This window comes from Ambystoma mexicanum, chromosome 8 (genome assembly GCF_040938575.1).
Source record: "Ambystoma mexicanum isolate Mex_15411 chromosome 8, UKY_AmexF1_1, whole genome shotgun sequence".
NCBI classification, from domain to species: domain Eukaryota; kingdom Metazoa; phylum Chordata; class Amphibia; order Caudata; family Ambystomatidae; genus Ambystoma; species Ambystoma mexicanum.
This window is the reverse complement of record NC_090929.1, coordinates 584,924,642-584,943,841: the sequence shown is the minus strand read 5'-3', so window position 1 is coordinate 584,943,841 and position 19,200 is coordinate 584,924,642. Positions and strand designations below refer to the sequence as shown.

Genomic DNA, 19,200 nt, shown 5'->3' with positions numbered 1-19,200 from the left:
AAGGAACAGATGACGGTTGGGGACAACTGTCATTACCTGACAGGACCAGAGTCAGAGTGAACTAACGTGGATTCGATTCAGCTACGTCAGGCAAACAATCAGGTAATTTAAAAAAAAAAATGTGACTAGATATTTAAATCGTAAAATATATTCCTATTAGTGTATGGCAAACATAGTAAAACATTTTTTTCCGTTATTTTAGATTGAACATGACAGAAAGGGTTGAATACATAACCTCACAAAAAGGCGGAAAACAGCTGGTTTTGAACGGTTACATTTATAGTAAGGAATTGGAAAAAAATGAACGCTCGTACTGGAAGTGCATTGAATATGGGCGATCAAAATGTGCCGCACGAGTTATAGTTGAATGTTCCAATACAAAAATAAAGGGAGAACACAACCATCTACCGGACAAGACAAATATAGTAATAAAACAAACTCTCCACGAGCTAAAAAGAAAGGCAATAGAACAACCCGGACAGGCAAGCGGTTTGGTAATATCAACGGTATGCGACACGTTACCTTCACACATCTGCGCAGATGCCTAGTGAAAAACATATGCAACGAACAGTAAACCGCAAGAAACGGCAAAAGGAAAATCAACCACCAGCACCTACAACATACAATGACATGACCATACCAGAAGTGTTTAGAGTGACAGCTAATGGAGAAAATTTCCACCATTCTACCGTTGATGTACGAGACGAAAAAATGTTGATATTTTCAACTGCTACCAATTTCAAGCATCTAAGTGAAAGTGCCCAGTGGCAAGGTGACGCAACTTTCAAAGCCTGTCCGAACCCCTTCCAACAACTTTATTCACTACATGGAACAATAAATAACAAACTAATTCCACTTGTTTATGTTTTAATGCCCAAAAAAAATGAAGAAACCTACAGAATCATGTTGAACAAAATCAAGGACACTGTACCAAATTCAAAACCCAAGAACATAATCATGGATTTTGAATTAGCACAGATTAAGGCATTTTCTTCAATATACACTGATTCTAGCATACAAGGCTGCTTTTTCCATTTTACTCAGTCGATATGGAAAAAACTACAAAAACTTGGACTAAGTAGTAAATGCACAGACGACAGCATATTTCAACATAACATAAAAAAACTATTCGGATTAGCATTTGTGAAAGAAGATCAGGTTATACATTACTATGAACATTTACTTGACACTGACTATTTTAAAAATCATGAGGAAGAAAATTCGGACATGCTAGATTACATGGATTGGACAGTTAACAAGGAATGGCACCAGAAGAAGGCCAAAATACAATATAAACTTATGGAATTGCTACAAAGCAACCTTGGAAGGGCGACCTAGAACAAAAAATTCACTTGAGGGTTGGCACAGCAGTATTAATAAAACTTTCAACACAAGTAATCCTAATTTGTGGCATTTTTTTGAAAGAATTAAACAAAGAACAATCACATCAGGAATTTCGAGTCTCCCAAGCAATTTCACTCGCAAACACAGAGGTAAAAAAGAAAAAATACAGAGACTATGAACAACGCCTTGAGCAAATAGTACAAAATTTTAATGAAAATGACAAAGACAACTACCTAGATTCAATAGCGTATAATTTAAAATGTTAAAGGTACTCACGTTTTTAAGAAATCACCAATCCACCATGACAAATCCAAGCGATACCCGTAAATGGCACCAAGCAGCAAAATCCAAGGAACCCATAATCCAAAAAGTTAGCCAGGGAAAATCGCCATCCAAAAAGAAATCCACATGTGCGATCCATAACAGTGAAATCCGGAAAGGAAAAAAAGTTGACGATCCAAGAAAGTCCGTGAAAAAAAATCACCGATCCAACACGAAAAAAAATCCATGGCTAGGAAAAACCAAAACATCCATCGAATCCAGTAAAAAAAACTCCATTGGATCCATGAAAAGGGTGAAAAACCTTGAAAATCCAAAAAGAAATCCACACGAAAGCACGGAGACCCGAACGCGATGGAAACGCTGCACGAATGAACTTTAAAAATGGTGCCTACGTATACGTACAGTAACGCAACCTTACGTAGCATGCAATTACCATATATAAACAAAATGGTCATTCTCATTTCTTAAACAATAGCGCCATCTATTGGAAAAAAAAGTATACTAAATGTTCAACGTTATCAGTTTGCAATTTGTTATTTATTTATAATTGAAGTTTACAATAAATATATATTTAACTTATATATATATATATATATATATATATATATATATATATATATATAATTAAGGAAAATATTACATGGAATATGCAATTGCTGTTCAAGAATACTTAATAAAACATAGTAAATAATAGCAATGTTCAAAAATGCATAATAAAACATATTTAACACTTAAATTGTATTAACATCAATTCGAAAAAAATCGTAAAAAATTTGACATTTTTGTAATTCGACATTTTGACTTTCGACATTTTGACTTTCGACATTTTGACTTTCGACATTTTGACTTTCGACATTTTGACTTTCGACATTTTGACTTTCGACATTTTGACTTTCGAAATTATTACATTCGATATTATGACTGGACACCATGCACAGCATATGATCTATGCAAGTTCCACAAGCCTCAGAAGGGATAAATTACTCACAAGCATCATAAATAGGATTACGGTATCTGCTTGGATTTGCATGCACCCACCCTCTCCCCTCGGAGAGAAGGCACATGGATGCTTATGAGCTTGTCTGATATTATCTGCTTGGATACATCTGTACTCGCACTTGGATACATCTGTACACTTCATGCTACCTCATGTCAGAAAAATAATCTGAGGGACCTCAACGCATGAAGGACCATGGGTACAGTGGTCGTCACACTAGGGATCGTATTACTGGCACACCCTGGCGATGTCCCTTTTCGAATTTTGAAAACTGTAATACTCTGCAGCTTCCACTAGATGTCGGCCTATGCACAGCATGTGAATCTAAGCAGATAAAAGCATCAGGAATAAGATTACGGTGTATCCCATATATTTCATATTCTGTGGTGCTTTGCAGCAGAGACTTTTCAGAAATTGTTGTTTTTGCTTGATGCAATCCCGCGGGGATACTGAGGGAAGCTGTGGCCACTGGCCTTTGCCAAAGGCCATGGCTAGTGTGGGCCCTGAAGAAACTATAGTATAAAAACCCTTGTAATGACCACGTTTGAAAGGGTGTTAAGGTGATCAGATTCAACACAACCAAATCATTGAAATTCAGTGATATGTGGGAAGTGAGTACCAACTCTGCGCCCCCAGTATGTGTGCATATATATATTAAACAGGAGAGACTGACTGACCGCCCCAAGACCGAACTCTGGTGGACCCAACAAGATATTGTGATGTAATGGTCACAGTATTTTACCTTCAACTTTACGGCGAGAATAAAGTTAGCCACCCAAGCAACTCTTTTTGCACTTTCCTGGTGCTTGATGGCATGACCAATAAATGCTTGATCAACTTCTATATACAAAATGTCCTTTCTTAGTTTCCACTGTTGCGTGTCTATGTAATATACATTTGGGAAGGGCAGCCATATTGTAATCCTTAGTTGGCAGTGCAACAATTAATGCACCATTAATATATTAACAGATCTGACTGCCTTGTACTATGTATACAATTTAAGTGTTAACTAGCTGCACTGTACTGATATAACAGTACAGTGATTAAGGAATGCAAGTCAACTTTAAACCATTCCGACCATGGTGAATGAACGCCACCAATGATGTGCACAGTGCAGATACTATTTGCCCCGCCTACCAGAAGAAAGGTAGCGTTGAGAAAAGAGAACCAGGAACATCATAAATGTTTGGCAAATTTTATTTAAAAAATTTGACATTGAGTGCAGATAATCTGCAATTGGATAATGCAGCATATATCCAAAAGAAAAACAGTTAATACCTTAGGCTAACAGTCATTTTGCATATTTGCGAGCTTTCGTGAAATGCCTTCATTTCCTCAGGCAAAGATGGAATATAAAGCATTTGAAAAACATAACAGCATTACAGATTACATGGCCCCTCTTGGAAAAACCCTTTTATCTGTGCCCGTCTTGTGTACCTGATTTGCAACATTGCTAAGGATCTCCAGCTTTATCAGTTGCTGGAACTTGACCTGTAGCATATTACTAAAGGAAGATAGGCTGTGCAAATGCTCCTGAATGTAGTTCGACAAAATACTACTCTGCATCTACTGAACACACAATGAAAGGGAACCACACATTTCTCCCTTCCTTTACGGACCTGACTCTCTAGGAAAGAATTGGCAAAGGTTGAGTATGACCTTTTACTGCCCAACACCTTGCATGTGTTTTTGAAGCACTGGGCCCCTCTCTGCACTACATCGGCCAAAGCCTGCAGTCTGGGCTACTGAAGCAGTTGTACTCTACTTGTGCATTTGGTGGTTCTTTCCTCCAGCAGTCATCCAAGGTCCATGTGATGTCCACCTTGGCCAGGCACTGTTCCATCACAACCTGCACCGCCTCTGCCGTACCCTGCTTTGATACCTTTCCTTTTAACACCCAGGGCTTTCAGCTTGTCTGTCCTAACATTGGTAATAACTTTACCAATACTGCTGTGCATTACTGTTGACTTTGTAACATTGAAGTGCATCTACCAAACTTGTAAAAGCCCTTATGAAACTAGACTGGACCCGTAGACGTTTCTGTAGATTTTTCTTTGGAAGCCACCAACCCAAAGACTGGCAAAAAGCTGCTCACTGGTAACATGCTGCCTTTATTATTTCTGCCATGGCTTTTATAAAGAGTATGCTTGCATATTCGTGCACACGCTCCTTTATTTTATTCACACATTCTTTTTTTTTTATTGCAACTGACCCTGTATCTTTTTAACCACCCTATCCTTGAGTATAGACTGCTAGCCATAACTCCTGTGAGAATAGGGCATACAGAGCCTGCAGCAACCCCACTATTTCTGGGCTTCAGTGACTCCTTAGAGCTATTACAAAGAATGTCAGGACTTGGGGACACCTACTTATGGAGCCAGTCATTGGAGATGCATCTCAAGTGGCGGGAGAACCTAGATAGTAAAGCTTTTACAAAGCTAGGATATCTGGTACCCAGGGGCTTAAACCCACATGGCCAAACAAGAATATTTCCTGTACCCAGGAGGATGATGTACCAGGCAGCAATGTAGAGCACACCAGGAACACTGAGGTTCCAGACCAAGGAGATCCGGTAGCTCTAGCGGGCAATACTGGACAGCTAGCCAACAAAGCACAGTTCTCCCCCCCCCCCCCCCCACCTCCCCCCCCCCCACTCCCCTGCCCAAACTGGGGCAGCAAGAAGAAATTACCTAGGAGGGCCCAGAATGGTGCTGAGGCAGGGTAGTGGCGACCCACTGTTGGGTACGCTTTTCATAGGGTACGCTTTTCATAGCAATGATAAATCTTTTTGGTTTACTGGTGGATTATTTTTCCCTAAACCTCAGTGAGTGGGAACCTTTTTCCACACTTGTCGATCTTTTACTCTTTTTATGGGTGTCATTTTTAAGACTCCATGGTGTCTAATTTTATCCTCTTTGACAACCATTTTGCACATGCTACCTATTGTTGCCCTTGGGGCTCCCCCTTTTAAACTTTCTCTGACAACGTTGTGAGAACTACAGTTCCCATCGAGATACAGCACCCCCACTTATGTAATGTATCCTCTTTTTCATGTTAACTGTTTAGTTACAGGGACAAGCTTACCTTTTAATGGCTGGTGGCAGGGAACCTTTTTACTAATTCGGTGCACCTTTAACGCAGGCTGTTTCCACAGCCCTGGTAAAGGCACCAATGGGTGCTCATCTTACCAAAATTTGCCATTTCAGTGTTCCTTGTCATTTCTTGTTCCTTATCCTGACATTCAGGGTGGGACATTCCTTTCTGTGATTTTTAAATCTTTGGCGAGAGACCTCGCTCAAGCCCGCCCAGGCTCAATTCTGAAGGCAGGAAGCGAGGGAGGAGTCCAAAACTTTGCCCCCCCTTTGTCTTCTGCCCTACCTGAGAGAATCCAGTAGAAACTGGTTGGCTGGGTTCCTGCATAAAAATTCGATCTTGGAAGCTAAAGAGATAGCCACTGGAACCAAATCCAAAGAGGAAGAAACCACGGCGGTAAAGGATTTCAGATTTCCAGCAACCGGAGAGCATGCTGTGTAACTCCTTCCAATCTACTTGGGGATTCTGGAAACGGAGCCTGGTTAGATCCACTAGACTCAAAGACCTGCATTTTGAGCCATCCCATTACGTGCTCCGACCTTGCGGGTCTGCAATACCCTGGGAACTCTCTCCTTTGTGCTGTGCATGGACTTTAAATTCAGAATCACGCTGAAACTTGGGCATCCTGCTGGAACTTTAGAGACATAATTTGAGTCCTAAAAGTCCCCTTGCGTGCTGGACCTTCCAAGTGAATCCAGTCGGCGATAGTCTTCTGGCTCCTGTAACAGGGCGCTGAAGTCAGAGCCACGTCAAGATTCGAAGAAACTCTTGCCTGTTATCTGTGCTGCAGAAACCCTGCCAGTGTCCTGTCTGATCTTCATGATGAAAGAATTTCAACCAGGTTTTTGGCAGCTGATCCTGAAGTAGTCTTGCTGCAACTCTTCCCTGCTACGGTACCGTGTGGGCTGTGGTGTTTACGTGATTCCTGTGTAGCTTTGGGGTGTTTCTTATGATTGGGAGGCCTCTCTTGTTTACCCAGGCCCACGGCTGGAATCCTTTGGGGGGGGGGTAGGGGGGCTTCTGTTAAGTCCCTGGCCCCTCAACTAACTAAAGTGGAATACTTACTTGTTTGAACAGTGTTCCCGTGGAACTCTGACTTTGCCGCCAACTGAACCCTATCTCACCCTGCCACAGCTGCCTCCTAGACCACTAGGGCCCCTTTTCTGCCTCAGAACTCATGCCATAGAATAGGGAAGGGCTGGATAATTAAAGCAGTCTGCCTTAAATTATAACAATTGTTGAAAAGTGTACTTACTTGTAAAAGTTAGTTGGTAACTGTAACTCTTAGAGTGAACAGTTACAAAAGTTCTTACTTAACCTTGAATGTGTTCTGCCTTTCTGAAAGTATATGTAAGGTTATTTTATGCACCTGTGGATCGGTTGTATCTCTTCGCAAAAGTAATGCTGTGGGCTTCACTTTACTATTCCTGTTGGGATTTAAATGCAAGTGTCTCAATTGGGTCTTGCTTCCCCTGAGTTGCTGTTAGCCTGTCTAGAATAAATCTGCCTTAGTTGCTTATAGGATAGCTCCTTTAAAAAGTATATAGATTTCACTTGCCTTGAGTTGGCTCTGTGCCATCCTAAAATAGCGTAGTAAGTTATTGCTCATCTTAGAATGTGTTCCACTGAGCTGCAAAGCAACTGGAATTGTATATTAAACCAAAAGGTCTTACTTACCAAGTTGAACTGCTATCATAAATATAGAGCTATATACTGTTAATTGAATCGCTGTTCCACTATTCAGAAAAGTACTGCGGTAACAGGGTTGGTTGATTGTGATTTCTTTGTCACTGCATAACCGACAGGGTAACATGTTTTTTACTCCCCATGAATACGGGTGGCCTAAAATAAATGTTTATAACAAGGGCTGACTTCTCTAGCATTACTGTTGGGTATTCTGAAGGTTTTAATCTTTGGGTCTGTGTACCTTCAAGCATTGTGGTGTTTTTTTATTGTTTTGACTCTTACTTACCCCAAGACTAACTTGGCCTAATTGTATTTATAATAAACCTTACTTCTGGTTCAGTGTTTCTATTGAATCCTTGATATACTACAAGGTATGTGTACTTTCCTACAGCCCTCTCTCCCTCCTAAGATAAGCCTGGCTGCTCCGTCTACGCTACCATATACTCTGTTCCATGTGTTAAAATTGCGGCAAAAATGGCCATGGACACAACATATTGCAGCAAAAAGGCTGTGGTTTTTCTGCTGCAATCCATGCAAAGGATGCGGGGGACACCACCGGACCCATTATACCAAGGGGAGCGGGGACACCGCCGCTTCCCTTAAATGGTGTAATGGGGTATGCCTTTAATGTGTCAAACCACAGCTTTCTTGCAGCTTTTTTTTGTTTTTTTGTTTTTTCTTCTCTGGCGACATTTCTGCCGCGATTTTATCACTGCATACCATAAACTCAGGTGGTACAGCCTTATACTAAGAGTGGAGTCTTGTACTGTCGCACTTGTATGGTTCCTTAGGCCCGTGTGACTCCCCTACCTTGACTTACTTGAACTAGGAGATTTTTGCTTGGTGGCAGCAAAACAACCAAGAAATTGTCACAGGGCAGGACAACAAGGAGGACCCGAAAACACCCAGCAAGGGTTCCAGCAGGTGAAGGATGAAGGAGCCAGGGTCCAGCCAATCTGGTGAATCCAGGTCCTCTTGAGCAGCCACCTTATCTTCACAACAATTCAGGGGAACATCATATCTGAGGAATTCACAGGGTCTTCCTCTAAGCACACTCACTCTGGTTGTCTTAAGCGAGCCCTCAGCAGATGCGGAAGTGTGCAGTTGGATAAGAATTGGTGTAGTAACACTGACTACTTATCTGCTTGCTACTGGTAACCCAACTTTTGGTATAGGTCCGTAACACACAAGTTGGTAGTGTGACTGAGCAGCCAGGCCTATCTCAAGAGGGGTAAATGTGAACTGATTTGTTTATTAATTTGTAAGGCCCACCGAACCCGGAGGTAACTGGGCACAAAGAAATTGGAACTGTAGCAATGCAATTTGCAAATACAAGTAACACTCAAGGTTTCAGTTATAAATCGTTTAACATAAATTTTAAAATTAGCGTTCTTTAGAAAGGGCAAGACATGTAACAATCAAATACTTTTCCAAAATCAGCACAAGTTAGAGGATACTCTTTCAATATCCTTTTTACACACGTCCTACATCCCGAGGTGACTTCATTTACAAGGACAGTAATGGCATTTATCACTAGTTATACTCTGCAGATTCTGGGTTTGCAGAAAGTAAATGTTAAAGGAAGGAAGCAAAGGTTGCAGGTTCTCCGGGTATATGAGTTTACTTAAATCTTCCAATGAAGTCTAGACAAGCCTTTCCCAGCAATGACAGTATAACACCAGTGAGGGATAGTAATATCAGTCAATGGACTAGAAGAGGCTGCAGGGAGCCAGGACAGCCAAGCTCAATTGGAGCGGTCTATGGAGCTGAAGCACTTATTAGATAATGAGTCTTGCATAAAGTTAGAAATCGCTTGTAGGGTCACAAGCTGTTAAGCCTGTGAAAAGCCGCTCTAAAGGTAAACCACTGCAACTTTCAACTGAGAATAAAGACATGGTAAGTACCCGAAGTCTAAACGGTACCTCTGGTTTGAAGTCGTCCAGCTGGATTGTGTCCTGTTGCGGTGGTGCAGAACCTGGATACCTGAGCCTCTGTTGTGGGGACAAGAGGGTGTGGGGGGGTGTCTGGAGGGCTCCTGTGGCAGCAATTTAGAGGTCGTCGGCAGCTAAAGACTCTGTTTGGATCAGCAGCACTGGGATTCCTTCACTCCTTGGAATCCTGCACTTGGAGAGGACTCTAGCTCTGGTTGTCCTGCTTCTGGAGGGCCCTTGGGCGACTCCTGGAGCTTCTGGATGGATTTCAGACATTGCTCTGAACTATGGATTTCTCGACCCCTGGCACTCGGTTCTTGCAGCAGCAAAGTACAGCCATTCTGGAAAGATGGTCCAGTGGAGTGTCTCGGGGTTAGTTGGTCCCACTAACCCAAGGGAAGAAGTTGTCCCTCTGGAGCTTCTCTTGTCTGGTTTTAGCACAGCAGCAGAGCTTCACCGGGCAAGTCAAAGGACCAAGAGGATGCAGCAAGCTTTGTTCATGTTTTTTTTCGTCTGGTGTTTCTCCCAGTGGTCGACTCGGACTCATCCCAAAACCCGCACCTTTTTAAGCAGATTTCTCCCATTCATGCACATCCTAGGCTGTCAATCTCACAGCAGGGTGGCTGTCCTCAAAGGCCAGCCAGCCAATCAAGACTGGTTGCATTTAGGCATTCTAGAGACAAAGGACGGGAGTTTCGGGTACCTCACTCACATCCTGCCTTTCCAGACATACTGGAGGCAGAGGCGGGCTTCAGGGCTGAAGCCGCCAAAGGCAAAACGAACAAAGGGCTCAACTCTCCCTCGACGAACAAAGTAAAACCCATGAAAGAGACCTCACAAACAGAAAATAGTGAAAAAAAGACTGGGGCCGTTTTGACGGAATGGCCACCCATCGGTGCTATACTGCAGCTGATGGTTCAGCCTGCAGCAGAAAAGCACAATGGTAGGAAAAATAAACCGCCACAAGCCATTTAAATAGTGAGGGTTACGTAAAAATGTTACATGAGATTGTAGGATAAGGGGCTATTAGGTAACCCCAGCACTCCACATAAGATGGTGTGCTGGACCTACAGAGGGAAGTTAAGTCAATTTCCCTTTGACATCTAAAGGATTACTCAGTGACACTGCACTGAAGGTGTTGTGTGTCACCATACAAAAAGTAGATGCCTATGGAGTTTGTCAGACTCCAAAAACAGAGGAAAAACACAATCCAAATCAGGTCAGAATACATGAGGGAGAGTCTCGCTCCAGGGTTGAAATTAAAAAGTCCAGCAAAAGAGCTTGGGGTCTCTAAGGTTGAAGAGAATTAGCACAGAAATTAGAATTCCTAGCCAATCTGGCAAAAACTAAAACCCACTAACACTTGGGGTCCACCCACAAGATATGTATTGGGCATGACTGGGACAGAAAACAGGGCTTGCACGACTCTAGACGGTACGGTGCTGTGCTCCAACAGAGCCTACATAAGTACATCCATTTTTGGCCTGCCTCATAGTCCACACAGTGATGGCAGAAAGTTGGGCTTTACAAATAGTCAGTACCCAGAATACCTTTTACTGGTGGTAAGTGACTGAACCTCTGAAGCCAAAACTTAAGTGGCTGCCATCAGCCTACTCCCCAACGTGTTTGCAGGGTAATGTAATTACCCTGGCCCCATCACTGGAAGTCTTTGGTTTATCAGGGCAACACAACAGAAAAAGCTTGCAGTGGCAGGGTGCCATGTGAAAAGCTGGCCACAGAAGTGTAGTAAAAACAAAACTGGTCAGCAAATGTTTCGGATCTGACCAAGTGGGTCCAGAGAATTCCAAAAGAGTTCTGTCCTATGTCCCCTTTTATAAGAACCTTGGAAAAGCTTGGCGATTCTGTAACATGATTGGTTGTAACATTTCTGCAATTACCAACCTTGTGTTTATGCTGAACATATTGCTCACTTATGATCGTAACGATTGTACACTTTTTACAGGAGCAATTCTTGCAAGAGCGCATCAAAGTGAACGGGAAGGCTGGTAATCTAGGCGGTGGCGTTGTGACTATCGAAAGAAGCAAGAGTAAAATTAGTGTAACATCAGAGGTCCCTTTTTCCAAAAGGTAGGTTTGATTTTAAGAGTTTCATTTGTGGTTCATTGATTCAAATATCAGTTTTATTTTGAATGCATTATATTTTTTCTTAGAAACATGTGCTTCCAATCCAAATGGATATCAGTAGCATCACAAGTGTAAGACTTCAAAAATACTAATAACTTATCAATATATTAAGAATGGACTACCATAAATTATAACCATCTTAAGCAATCTACCCTTAACATAACCGTGGCAGTGCACATTATATCCATCAAAGAAAAATGTAACACACAAAAAATCACTCATAAATTGAAATGATTCCATAATGAAGATGTAGGTCTTTGTGATCCTTATTTAATAGCAATACCACTTGATATTTGCATCTCTACTATCCAGTCTTCTGTAGTGGGCTTTTTCCTAGTTTTCCAAACCCTAAGGATTAACTTCACAGCAACCACCAAAGCCTTCTCGATCCATTGAGCATCTCCCACTACGTAACAAGTCATATGTGCAGCTGACCTAGGAAGAGTTATATTTGCGTTTGAGTGATTCAGTCAAATATCAGTATTTCTGAATTTGCTGGAAATAAAAAATGTTTGTACATGTGAACGGACATGTTTTAACACTGCTGAATGATGCATATATATGCCCTAATAAAATGATGTGCATTTAGATCCCTTAATCCTAACTCCACTTGTAGGTGGCAGGATTTAAACATTCTGTGCCCTTAACACGTACTGACAAACCTGGACACCTGTTCATAAAGCAGAGGTCTGCAACCTTTGGCTATGCCGAGACTGATTCCTAGCTTTCTCCAGCATGGGGTCTGGCATGGAATTCACATGCTCCATGAATATTCCCCGTCAGGCTGAGCATCCTCGGTAAAGAAAAAATCAGTATCAGTTTCGTTTCTGATCTGTCTTTCGTAGTAGTAACCAATGGCTGATCTCTGCGTCATATTGACCACAGCCAATGACTGCCCTCTACCTAAGCCCCGCCTATGGCAGCCATCTTCAGATTTTTACCGCACGTTCAAGTGTTGGGATCCTCGTGCTATTGCTCTCGAGCGTTGGTGCTATTTTTTTCACGTTTTTTTCTCAAAAACTTCGATTTTTCAGTCAAGAGAGCCTCAAGCTCCACCGTTTCTTCATCCGATCAACGGGGACCCGTGTCTGATTCGTGTATGCCCCTCAAGGGTGAAGATTTCGTCGAGCCACGCTTTTGGAGGACTCCAGAAGTTTCTCAGGCCCATCTCGGACATGGCCCAGGAGAAGGGAAGCTCGACGCCTGGAAAGCTGTTCAGGGTCTGCCATGGATGCCAGCTTCAGAATGTCTTTGAGGACGAACACTCCTTTTGTCTTTACTGCCTACATGAGGACAAGACGCAGTGCAGAAGGACTGTGCGTTTTGCGGCAATGTCGGAGCGGACCATGAAGGACCGCCATCAACGTCTCGCCAACTGGCTGGAAGGGAAGAGCCCGTCTGGCGAGAAGTCCGAGCGGTCTTCTAAGACCTTTTGAGGACGCCCCAGCGACGGGGGTCCAACACAAGGCCAAGCGCCTAACGGTCGGGCTCTACGGGCGCCAGACAGGGCGCATCCTCCCCGGCACCATCAACCACGAGCCAACGCTCTGGTTTGGGTAAGAGGAAGGCCGAGCACCCGGCGAAGCTCCTGGAGAGGCCCCGGTCGAGCTTGAAGGCCCCATCGGAGGGAGAGCGAGGCAGTGACCCCCCCCCCCCCAAGGAGAAGGCGGTGAGCGCACCGAAGGTGGTGAAAGCCTTAATCCATCCGGCCAAGGCCTTTTATCGAGACAGTCGCGGCTGCCCTGGCTCAGCCTGTGGAGGCTACACCAGTGGTGGCGACCTCGGGGCTCAGTCTCCCTGCCACCGCGGAGGGAGTCCTCTTTTATGCCCATCGACAGGACCCCTGTGAAACCTCTGTCGGAGAAGAAAAAGGGGGGGGCAGGAGGTCGTTGTGGATTCGGCCTCAACCTCTGAGGAAGAGCTGATCGAAGTCTTAAGCCACGGCGTTGGCGTGGAAGAAGACCAGCCCGTCGGGAGGGACCCCGTCGTAGGAGATGACGATAACATCGAGGGTGCAGACATGCCCCTGACCGCCCGTCGGACTCCCCTCAACCAGTGCCGCAAGACAACTCGGCGGCCATTTTGTTGGCTATACAGTCCTTATGCTCGGAGATAAGGACGAGACTGCCGTTACCACCAGCGGAGGAACCACTCCTGACGGGGGGACCCGGAGCCAGGCCCTTCTGGGAGCCCTCCCCCTAAGAGAAGGATTCATCCTCCACCTCCTTTTCAGCCATCGCGCCCTGTTCAGCCCTCCTCCCCGTCCACGCCTCGTGGGGATGATACGGGGACTGACACGGCCGCGACGGGTACGATGACTAGGTTTACGTCGAGGATCTGCCGTCGTCACCTCCCACCCGGGCTTCCCTGCCCGACGAGATTGGATCGTTTCACTCCATGATCGCCAGGGCATCCGAGCTTTTCCAGCTCTGCCCGGAAGAGAAGAAGGAAGGTTTCCTTTATCAACGGCGCGAGGCCAAGAGGAAGACGGTCCTCTCCGTACCTCTACTGGACGATATTTGGGATGAGGGCCTCGCCCTCCTCAAGAACCCATCCACGACGCCGGCTAGAAGGGATCTGTACGAGAAGTACCGGGTCCCGGACGCGGCCCCCTTGTGCCTTTGGGCACAGCCGACCCCGGACTCGGTCGTTTCTGCGGCGGCCAGGAAGAAAGCGGGGGGGGGGGGGCGGCCTCTACGTCGACCTCCCCGCCGGACGGCGAGGGAAAGAAATTGGACACGATGGGACGCAGTCACCTCGTCTGCAGCGACGACGATTAAGGCGGCCAACACCTTGGCTATCGTAGCCCGCTACGACGGAGTTGTGGTACAAACTGGCCCCCCTGCTGGACTTCCTACCGGACGACAAGAGGGCGGATGCCCTAGAGATCTTACAGGAACGAGAGGTGGCGTCGGACCACGCCATTACGATTGCGACGGACATCGCTGACACTGGATTTTGCCAGTTGGGCAACGGTGTGTGCCTTAGGCGGCGTGGATGGCTCAAGGATACTGACTTCTGTCAGGACGTGCAGACCAGAGTCTTGGACATGCCGTTCGACGGAAACAACCCGTTTGGGAAAACAGTGGACGATTCCCTTCAAGCCATCAAGGCAGACACGGAGACGGCCCGGGCTCTTGGGGTTCTCCAGCAACGGCGGCCGCCCTTTCGGAGCGGCCGAGGCAAACAGGGTGCCTCCAAAGGTTCCGGCGGCAGATTTTCCACCTACCGTCAAGCGGCCCGTTCGTCGTCGCAGGAAGCTTACAGGGGACGAGGCAAGTCAGGCGGACCCCGCTGTCGTCGCCGCCAAGGAGGACAAGGTGGCAAAGCCTCGTCGAAGCAGGACTGAACCAGCCGTGGGGTCGGGCCCCCACCGAAGCACCGCGGTGGGAGGCCGGCTGGCAATCTTAGTCAGCGTGTGGGAGTCTCCACCGACCCTTGGGTGCTGGACGCCCTAGCCCAGGGTCACGCGCTCGAGTTTCTAAAGAGGTGCCCGCGCGTCCCCCCTGTGGCCAGGAAAGAACATCACGTCCCTCAACTTCTCTTGACACCGAAAGTTTCTCAGGTTCGTGGTCCAAGGGCGTCACTATCAGTTCAGAGCCCTTCCTTTCGGACTGAGGTCGGCACCCAGGGTGTTCACCAAGTGCCTCGCACCGGTGGCTGCGCCGAGAGGGGATCCACGTCTACCCCTACCTGGACGACTGGCTCATCCGAGCGAAGACTAAGGAGCTCGCCGTGGAGCACACGGCAAGGACCGTCCAACTTCTCACGGACCTGGGATTCTCCATAAACTACGCCAAGTCCCACCTGGTGCCCGCGCAAGACGCACTGTTTCTGGGAGCGAAGCTCGACAGTGTCGCTTCTGGGCTCTCCGTCGGAGGAAAGGACGAGGGCCATCTTGGGCAAGGTGCAGCGGATGCTGGTTGCGGACGCGGCCATAGTGAGGTCAATCAAGTCCCTCCTCGGAATGATGTCTTGCAGTTACCTCATCCGCCTGTGCAGGCTGCGGATGCGCCCGTTGCAGGAGTTCCTGGACGCGCGCTGGATCCAGACGGGCAGCTTCGAGGAGAGATCACACTGGACGAGAGTTTCCGACGAGCGATCCGGTGGTGGGGCACCCGCGCGCATCTGACGGCGGGCATGGACTTCCAGACCCCTGGCCACCAGGAGACAGTGACCACGGATGCCTCCCTGGAAGGGTGGGGAGCGCACACCGAAAATCTGCACGCGAGAGGCCTTTAACTCCCGACGGAGAAGTCCCTCCATATCAACGTCCTGGAGCTCCGTGCAGTGTTTTGGGCCCTCAGGTCCTTTCTTCCGTCCCTCAAGGGCAAGGTGGTGAGGATCTTCACCGACAACACCACCACCATGTTCTACATCAGGAAACAGGGCGGAACCAGGTCCCCAGCCCTGTCCAGGGAGGCGCAGGATCTGTGGCATTGGGCCGTCGCCCAAGGGATGTTTCTGGTGCCGTTTCATCTGGCAGGGATAAAAAACACAATCGCAGACTCACTCAGCAGGGAGCTGCGCTCATGCCACGAGTGGGAACTACGACAGGATCTAGTGGACCGCCTCTTCCGACGGTGGGGCACACCCCAGATCGATCTGTTCGCGACGGCGACGAACTCCAAGTGCCAGAGGTTTGCCAGCAGGTTTCCCCAGCCGAGGAGCATGGGCGATGCTTTCTCGTTCCCCTGGGAGGGCCTGTTTCTATACGCGTTCCCTCCACTGCCATTGCTGATCCGGCTCATCAACCAGCTCAAGATGTCACGGTGCAGGATGATCCTAGTCGCACCTGCGTGGCCGAGGCAGATATGGTTCCTGGACCTTCTGGACTTGTCAGCGTCCCCGTCAATCAAGCTGCCAGTGGACGCGGAACTTCTCTCCAGGGAAGGAGGCGCCATCCTCCATCACAACCCGAAGTCGCTGAACTTGCAGGCCTGGCTCCTGCAGCGTTAGAGTTTGGAGGATACGACATACCGGCCGACTGTAGAGAGGTTCTTGCAAAGGCCAGGGCGTCCTCAACTCTTAAATGCTATGGAAACAAATGGAAGAGGTTCTGTCTGGTGCCACGCACAGAAGATTAACCCTCTACGGATTACGGCTCCCCAAGTACTGCCGTACCTACTGACGCTGGCCAAAGCTGGACTGGCGCACGCGTCCATCAAGATTCATCCTGCGATCTCCCGATACACCAGAACCACGGGGCGGACGTCTTTGTGGTCTCGTCTGGTGAAAGAGTTCATGAAGGGACTGTTCAAATCGTTCCCACCAGTGAAGGCTCCGGCCCCGGCGTGGGAGCTCAACGTGGTGCTGACCAAGCTCATGGGACCTCCGTTCGAGCCTCTGCACTCGGCTCCGTTGAAGTTCTTGTCGTGGAAAACAGCGTTCTTGTGGCCATCACCTCAGCACGGCGGGTGGGAGAGATCCAGGCCCTTTCCTGCAAGGCCCCGTACTTGACTTTTCATGACATGAGGGTAGTGCTCAGGACGCACCCCTCCTTCATACCCAGGATGCCGTCGGACTTCCACCTCAACGAACCCTTGGTGTTGCCTGTTTTCTTCCCGTCGCCTTCGTCGCCGGCTGAAAGGACTTTGCACTCGCTGGATGTGGCTACAGCGCTGAAGTTCTACGTGGACCACAGTGTTTCCGGAAGACGTCACAACTCTTTGAACTTTGGACCTGTCAATCGGGGGAAGGCTCTCTCTCGAAGGCTTCCATTTCCAGATGGCTCTCCGGCTGTATCATGTACTGTCATCGGTTGGCAAACCGACCGCTGCCTGGCCGTCCGAGAGCCCATTCCACCAGAGCGAGCGCAGCTACCACGGCGTTCCTATCTGGTGTGCCCTTGCTGAACATCTGCAGGGCTGCTACGTGGAGGTCGACGCACACCTTCACGAGATTCTACTGCGTCGATCGGGATTCCAGGGAGGAGTCCAGGGTCGGCCAAGCAGTGCTGCGCAACCTGTTCGCCTAAGGTGAGCCTGGTGAGGAGGTAAGAATTGCTTAATGTTGAGCCTTTGCCACTTCCCGTGGTTGTGCATGTGTGTACTGCTATGTATTCTTTATTCATGAGCATGTGAATCCATGCCAGACCCCATGCTGGAGAAGGAACAAGTTACTTGCCTGTAACTGTTGTTCTCCAGCATGGGTCTGGCATGGATTCACATGCGAACCCTCCCGCCTACCTCTCTGCGGCTCTTCACTTGGTCATACTGCCACTTCACTTGCTACCAAATCTGAAGATGGCTGCCAGAGGCAGGGTTTAGGTAGAGGGCAGTCATTGGCTGTGTTCAGTATGACGCAGAGATCAGTGATTGGTTACTACTACGAAAGACAGATCAGAAACGAAACTGATACTGATTTTTTTTCTTTACCGAGGATTCCCAGCCTGACGGGGAATATTCATGAGCATGTGAATCCATGCCAGACCCATGCTGGAGAACAACAGTTACAGGTAAGTAACTTGTTCCATCCTTGCCAGCACAGTCCATGGTGAGGAATCCTGGGGTTTGCAGTCCAAAACCTCTGGGGAGCAGCAAGTTGAACGACACCCCCCCCCCCCGCCCTTGCCCCGACCCACCCCCCGTCCTAACGAGTTCATATTAGACGGGGAGAATTCTCATTTCGAAGGGATTGTGTCCTCCGACGTATTCCTCATCTTAGATATCTCCTTCCAGCAAAGCTGGAAGGAGATATCTAAGATGAGGAATACCTCGGAGGAACATCCCGTCGAAAGAACGTTACAAGGTAAGAAGTAACTTGTTCTTCTGTGCCAATTCCCCCAGCGCTTTTGCTGGACTTTAGGACTTCTTAATTTTAACCCTGGAGTAAGTGAGCCCTTTTTCTCCCTCATGCTCTTGGATCTGATTTGGATTTTATATTTTCTTTGTTTTTGGAGTCTGACAAACTCCATAGGCATCTACTTTTTGTATGGCGACACACCGCACCTTCAGTGCAGTGTCACTGAGAAATCCTTTGTATTTCTCAAGGTTTAAACACCTTTTCTGGGGTCAACGACAGTTCCCAAGAATAGTAAAGTGAAATTGACTTTACTTGCCCTTTCTCTTTGGTACAGCACACCCCATTTTATGTGAAGTGCTGCAGGGTTACTTAGCCCCATTTCCTACCGTTCTGCTTTTCTACTGCAGGATCAATCCTCAGCTGCAGTGTAGCACCTATGGTGTGGTCTTTTTTATTTTTTTTTTGCCCTTTCTTGCTTGATGTCTCTTTTGGGTTTTACTCTGCACGCCAAACCAGGTTTAATCCCTTTGTTCCTTTTTTCCTTTGGCTGGATTCAGTGCTGAAACCTGCCTCTGACCCCAGTGTGTCTGGCAGGGCTGGAATGGAAGTAGGGGAGGTGCCCGAAACTCCCCGGTCCGCGTCTCTTGATTACCTGAATGCACCCAGTCCTGATTGCAGGACACCCTGCTGTGAGTGACGGCTAGGCTGTACATAAATGGGAGAAACCTGCATAAAAGGTGATGCTTCGGCCACTGGAAGAAACATCTGTCGAAGGAATCGTGAAGAGAAGCATGCTGCATCCTCCTGGACCATTGAACTGCCCCGTGAAGCCCTGCTGCTCTGCTGAAACTTTCCTAATCAACAAGAGAAGCTCCAGAAGGATCAACTTCTCCCCTTGGGTTTGTGGGACCAACTAACTCAGAGACTAACTTTGCTGGAAGACCTTACCCAATTGGCTATACTACTTTGCTGCTGGAA

General features: G+C 47.2%; 1 protein-coding gene across 1 annotated transcript in view; it reads left to right on the top strand.

Moving 5' to 3' along the window:
* Positions 1-19,200, top strand: part of RPL22 (ribosomal protein L22) — a 106,380-nt gene that overhangs the window by 36,560 nt on the left and 50,620 nt on the right. The window contains exon 3 of the mRNA XM_069610285.1: positions 11,297-11,421. Within this exon, the coding sequence (XP_069466386.1) occupies positions 11,297-11,421 (125 nt within the window). The remainder of the gene's footprint in view (positions 1-11,296; positions 11,422-19,200) is intronic.